This window comes from Henckelia pumila, unplaced genomic scaffold, assembly GCF_033568475.1.
Source record: "Henckelia pumila isolate YLH828 unplaced genomic scaffold, ASM3356847v2 CTG_461:::fragment_3, whole genome shotgun sequence".
NCBI classification, from domain to species: domain Eukaryota; kingdom Viridiplantae; phylum Streptophyta; class Magnoliopsida; order Lamiales; family Gesneriaceae; genus Henckelia; species Henckelia pumila.
In genome coordinates, this window is record NW_027331831.1 from 12,365,460 (window position 1) to 12,372,070 (window position 6,611).

At 35.6% G+C, this 6,611-nt stretch overlaps 1 protein-coding gene across 5 annotated transcripts; it reads right to left on the bottom strand.

The window, feature by feature from the left end:
• Window positions 1-2,051: 2,051 nt before the first annotated feature.
• Window positions 2,052-4,759, bottom strand: LOC140871731 (squamosa promoter-binding-like protein 6). 5 transcript variants are annotated; one of them, XM_073274406.1, is made up of 4 exons: window positions 4,601-4,759; window positions 3,334-4,066; window positions 3,060-3,151; window positions 2,056-2,962 (listed from the first exon to the last, which is right to left on the bottom strand). In XM_073274406.1, the coding sequence occupies exons 2-4, from the start codon at window positions 3,939-3,941 to the stop codon at window positions 2,286-2,288; spliced, it is 1,377 nt and encodes a 458-aa protein (XP_073130507.1). In that variant the 5' UTR covers window positions 3,942-4,066; window positions 4,601-4,759; the 3' UTR covers window positions 2,056-2,285. The 5 variants fall into 5 exon arrangements, with proteins under 5 accessions (XP_073130509.1, XP_073130507.1, XP_073130505.1 ...); XM_073274404.1 differs by lacking the exon at window positions 4,601-4,759 and adding an exon at window positions 4,218-4,594; XM_073274405.1 differs by lacking the exon at window positions 4,601-4,759 and adding an exon at window positions 4,431-4,594 and having other exon boundaries at window positions 2,057-2,962.
• Between the last annotated feature and the right edge of the window lie 1,852 nt (window positions 4,760-6,611).

Here is a 6,611-nt window from a genome sequence, read left to right on the forward strand (position 1 = left end):
ACATTGAATCGAAGATTGATTGTTGAATGAACTGATTATGAGTTTCAGCATGTAGTTCGATATATATATAGCCTCTGAACTGTTGGTTATTGTTGTTATACTGTTGATGAGTTGTGTATGAAGTTAGAAATGGTTTCGGTATTTTGTCGGTTACCGATTTTCAATCGCTACACCGTTGAATCGAGTTTTTAGACTGTTTTGATAGCCTCTACCTGAGCTGAAGTCTTTATCTAGATGTTATGAATGTTATAGAATTTTTATTCTTCAGTTTCAATTGAGTTGGAAGGCTAGTGATACAAGACGCCGAGTTGAATCGAATAAGAAGAAGTTGAGGATTGAAATGAGATTGATTGACGATATATTGATGGTTTTGATTCGTTTCTGATATAATAAGCTTGAATGAAGTTTGATATGAATATTTTGATTGTTATATTTCAGATTGAAGAATTCAGAACCGAGATATTCGAAGGTATAATGACGACATCGAGAGTCAGAGCTTTTGAAACTCAAGATCGATTCTTCTTGAGTTGTCCCGCTAAAAACCACATACGTGTTTATGTTTTGATTTGATTTTGATGTTGTCGATCCATCCCAGAAAGTGGATCTTTGAATTTGAGTCGATATGATGCTATAATGAATTGATTCTATGCCAAGGTTGCTGTTAACCTTATTTTCTAGCCCAGAATGGCTACGATAGATGGATATTCATATCAAGATCGGTTACGAATCTTGATGGCAATGAAGATATATGAATCAATTCTCGATCGATCAATAGAAGCGTTAATTACTCTATTTGTTGAGTCGAGTTTAAATAGAGTCGTTTATGATTTATTTAAAGATTTCTATATGTTGGTTATACTGAGATTGTTTTCTCACCGGAGTTTATCCGGCTGTTGTCTTGTTTCGTATGTGTGCATGACAACAGATGGGGCAGAAGCTGGTCATCGACGTCATTGACAACTGGGAGAGAGAGTCTAGCAAGTGAGGACTCGGGTTGTAGATGAAGTCTTGAGATCTAGAAGCATCAAACCTTAGAACTTGTTGGTTTTGGAATGCATGTATGAAACTTGAGATAGTTTATGTCGTCTATCGTTATTTAGTGATTTCTTTGATGTAACAAATGCATGTATATATGCTTGAGAGGTTGTTTATGTTTATGTGCTTGATCTGTAACTAATAAATCATGTTTTGAGTTGATCTTGCATGAATTATGGGATTGAAATTCAGCTTTGGCAGCAAAACAATTATGGAGATTTTCTGGGCAGAGCGGCCGCTCAATCGGCAAGATTTGACCGATCGAGCGAGGCCTTAAAATGCAAAAGAGAGAATTGTAATTTTTGAGCGAGCTCGATCGGTAGGATTTGAGCGATCGAGCGAGACCAAAATATACTCAGACCCGAGAAGAGAGATTTTCTTCTCGCTCGATCGGTAGGATTTAACCGATCGAGCGAGGTGCAGGTTCTAAAAAAATATTTTTTTTATTTGGTTTGAGTATTTATTTTAATACTTGATTAATTGTGTTATTAATCATTATTTGCCCTAAGATGAGATTAGCAACCTGAGGTCACCACAACTTCCGTTAGAGGTGAGGTGCTTAAAGAAGGATTTGGCTAATCCCACAAATAACCGTTTGACTAGGTTGAAACTCGGGCTATTGTTATCTCTATTTATGGTCTTTTAAACTCAGATTTTCATGAGAATTATGGTTTTATAATTCACACTAGCTCCAATATCCTAGCACTTGAATGAAAATGCTCTGCCTTTACTAGATTGTTGCAGAGCCTACACTGTGATGGTGATTGTTTGATGATGCTAAGTGGCACCACAGACAAAGCCGTCGTCGTGTACGATGGTGAGGGCCATGAGCATGTCGTGACTCCGGGGTAACTTCATTCAGCATTCAGGTGGTGTGCAATAAGAACGAGCCCAGATTGATCGAAGTGATGAGGGTAAAATGGATCGTGCTGCCTCGGTTAGTCGAGTTTTGCAATATTAGATAATCCTTTTCTTACACATGGGTTGGTGTGGAACATAATGGCTGCAATTTTTCGGAAAGAAAAGCAGTTTCAGAAAGATTTGCTGCTCTGCTACCATGAAGAAGTACCTCTACTTTTCACTCTTTGTTAACTTTCATGGAAAGAGAGAAATATATACACGATACATAAACTAATTTACACCCTAAAATAACATATATATTATATACACTCACTGACTATTTACACTCCTATGCAATAGGAAATTTGATAAACAAGAATCGGGATACTAGTCTTGTGTATTTTCATTCCTTAACAGGGAGGATTGACTCTCTGTAGATTTCCGTCCTCTTCGTGGCGCAACAAAGAAGCAGAAGATACGATTTCCAGCTTGACTTGGTCGGAATATTTCTGGTCTTCGACTCTTTGCAGATGTAATGACAATTGTACTAAATCAACAGTGCTCGCACCTGCAGGAGCCGGATAATACTCGAGATTTTGAGTAGGCATATTTTGAGTAATTTCAGCACCAATAGAGGAGGTGATATCAGGAACTACAGGGAATGATTCTTGAGCGACCCCATAAGATGATTTATCAACACTATGGTCGACGAGATTCGTGTGCTGCTGGAAAATCAGGGGGTAAGCCATTGATATGCCAGAAGAATTGCTTAACAAGTTCTGTGATTGAGCTGACAGAAGAGAGAGAGCACTGCTGGAATTTGAGTCCGCAGATAACTCTTGAACTGAAAACGGGCCACCGGGAGAATTTTCAGAAGGATATCGCAGATGGAGAAGAGATTTTGGAAGTGACAGACTGAATTTAGATGGCACTTCTATTCGTGGCATTTGACATAGTTCGTGTTCCAACTTGACGTTCCTGCTGCAGTTCATTAGCTCTGCACTTTGCTGACCAAAGAAACCACCATCAAATGTTTTCGGGGAAAGCACCGTTGAGTTCGAAAAATCTGTCCCAGCAAACATGGAACCTGTAAAAAAGTTGATAGTGATAGTTACCCCAGGCAAAAAAGCATATCAGTCAATAGCATATGCCTATCAAACGGCTACAGGTATAACGCAACTTACCCAGTTGAGGCTTTCGCCGGCGTTGATTGTGGCCTGCGAGGCGTTTACGACAACTACGCTTGCTTTTGTCGAACTCTGGCAATAGGTGAAACCTGCAATGCTAATGTCATTTAATACTTTTAACTACAAAATATCTTATAACATAATTCTGCACCCCTGGACAATATTTTAGCTTTTCTAAACAGAATTCACAAGCAACTACTCTGTATCTATCCTCGGAAATGATTTCCCAAGTTGCTGACTGATTCGGGGATTTAAAGTTAAGAAGCTGTACCTGCTGCATTGCTGACAAAACCTTTGCTGGAGGCCATTCACAATAACTACAGCAGTCTTAGAATGAAGATCACATACTCTGTGCCTTTTGTGGTAATCCTTTGACAAACTCAAATCCTTGTTGCAGCCAAGAACTTGGCAAACAGGAATGTGTGATTGCAAATTCGTTATCCGTCCTCGTTTTGCACGCACTAAAGGCTCCACAGCATGTGGAACCGAGTTCTCTACACTACACCGTCTACTACTAGGCTCTCTAGGAACAGCCAACACATCGTGATTTTGAGCAGAACTTGAAAATCTTGTTCCAAATTCCGCTATTGAGTTCGACGCTATAGCAGAAAAAGATGGCATGGATATACAAGAATTGTCTATTATGTCATATCTTAGATTTTCTATGCGTTGACCGCCGAGAACTGGTTTCCTCATCTTATTGGGAAAACCAGACTCCACAAACTCCATAATTTCAACTTCATCACAAGAGGGGACGGTATACGACTCTTTGTCCCATTCCTTCACACAATTTCTGTTCCTCAAAAAACCAACATCCAGTTCTATATCATCCGCACAAAGCACGCCCTTCCGTTCAAAAGTGTAGCTTAAAGAACCCATCTCAGGACAAAACTAGAATTCTTAAACTATGTAACGATGTTATCTAACACATTAATCATTCATTCTTAGCACGGATACAGGTCCAATTCTGAGCTTTGACCTGGAAGCCGAACCTTAATTTCTGACTGCAAATTAAAAAACATAAAAAATGAAACATCCATTGACCTTAAACAAGACATCAGCATTAGAGGAGATTAGGAAAATCACCGAATCGCTCGCTCCAGAAATAATAATACACCAATGAACGTCCCAAAACAAGGGTAAAAGAATCTTTACCAAGAAAATTCAAGAAACAACCTAATCCCAAGATCGAATTGTACACAGTAAACCTAGCAGGGGCAAACTCCAAAAACAACAAACAGCGAAACAGAAACACACCACCCATTTTAGCATAGGGTAACATCTTCAAGCTACAAACATTTCCGACCAAATATTAGGGCTACCATATCCAACTAGAAGAGCAAAAGAATGAACAACAAGAATACCCACCTGGGGAAATTGATCGAGACAGACAAAGATTAAAACTTTAGCAATAAACACTGAATATAAGAAAAACCCACGAAAATTTTTCCCCAGAAGCGACAGTAGTTTGATGATTGATTGTTCAGATTTTACATAAACGACAGAAAAAAAGAAAGAAAAGCAGAGTCTGCGCTTACCTCATGAACAGTAAGAGATATGTTTATATATATGTATAAAAGAAAAAGAAAGTAGTGGGATAAGGTAATGCACAGTGAAGTAGTTGCCTAATTGTATGTATAGTCGGTGCTTCATCTCCATTATTACCACTTGCCATTACAAAAAGGCAAAATTTAGAAATCTGATTCAAGTGGAAACAGTCGAAGCAAGCAAATTAGGTACGACGACTTATGTTATTGCCCCAACTTGTGTTTCGTTTGGTATCAGGATCCAAATTATTGATGTTACTCACAACTTTCGGTTTTGAGATTTAATTATAATAAATTTTATTATTAGAAATGATTTCTCTGTGTTGAATTCGATACTAATATCATTATCTAATACAAATTTTCGACTCAGTCATTACATATATCTCATAAATAAACTTACACAAAAATTTTTATGACATCGTCTCATATTCCAAATAGTTAATTATGTGAGACGAGTTTTCTACTTGATTCGACTCATGAAAAAATATTGATTTTTATGTTAAACGTATTACTTTCACTCTATATGGATCATGTCGATCCATCTCACGGATAAATATTCGTAAAATCGTATCACAAGAGACCTACTCATTTATTAATAACAAAAAAAATAAAGTTTTGTTCGGATCAAACTTTCAAAATTTTCAATTTTATTTTTATGTAATTCACAATTCTTTGAGTTGAGATTGAGTCGTGCGTTGAGCTAGATTATAATTGATTGTGGTCACATTTGTGCACAATGAAATAGCATTACAGATATTTATGAAAATGAAAGATTGGAAATTGATTTTTAACAATGATCACATGATGATCTTTGACTATCATATATTTACATTTTATTATATTATTTATTATATATTGAATTTTTATTTTTAAATTTAAAATTGTAGTAAAAAAAAATCACACCCTGTTCACTTGTAAGTTACAACAAGATTTGTTCTACAAGCAGTTGAAGGCTTCAAGCTTCACGGAAATAGTTAGGTGTTAATTGAAGCACAGAAGGAACTCAAAGTATGCCATCAAGTCTTTGACATTTTATAGTACGTGGTTCAATTTTTTTTTTTATTTTTTATGGAGAGTATGGTTCAAGTTTTACAAATGAATAATAGTGAGATTACAATTATTAAGAAAAACTGCAATTTTGGTCTTTTATGTTTGTCACTTTGCGATTTCGGTCCTTTATGTTTTCATATTTCATTTTTAGTCATGTATGTTTTGATTTTTGGTAATTTCAGTTTTTTTTATTCGAAAATGCTTACGTACACCATACACGTCAGCTTCAAATCAGCACTGAATTAGTGCCACATCAGCGCCACATAAAAAAAAGGACTAAAATTGTCAAAAAAATAAAGATAGCGGACTAAAACTGAAATCTGAAAATATAGAGAACTGAAATTTGAAAATATAGAGGACCAAAATCGCAAAGTGACAAACATACGGAACTAAAAAAGTAATTTTCTCCAATTATTAATAATAGCTAATAAATTTTGAATATTGTTGAATAAAAATGGGCAATGAAATTTGTATATAGGTTAGGCACACCAAAATTGATGCTTTCTTCCCACAAATGATGTAAATTGTTATCAAGAAATTAACCTTCCAGGATACAAAACCTATAATCACCAAAATTCGAAGTTTACACTCCCTCGAATTTTCAGAGCAAGAAAGCACACTTATTTTATCGAAGTATAACACGAAAAAAATATATATCAAACCAAAGCTTTGCTTCTCTGTTTTTTTTACGGTTTTATGTTAATTTTTCTTAGTTAGTCTTAATTTGCTTAATTATATAGTTTACTAATCAATGCCATGAAAAGACACGAAGACCTATTTGGAATGACTCAGCAAAAAGGTACCGCTTAAATTGAAAAGAAGCATCGTTCCATTTAAATTTGGAAACCAATTCTTTTGAATTTTAAATTTTAAACGGTTTGTTATTTATATTCTATATTATTTAATTATTATATGTAAATATATTAAAATATACAACAATCCCCCACTTATT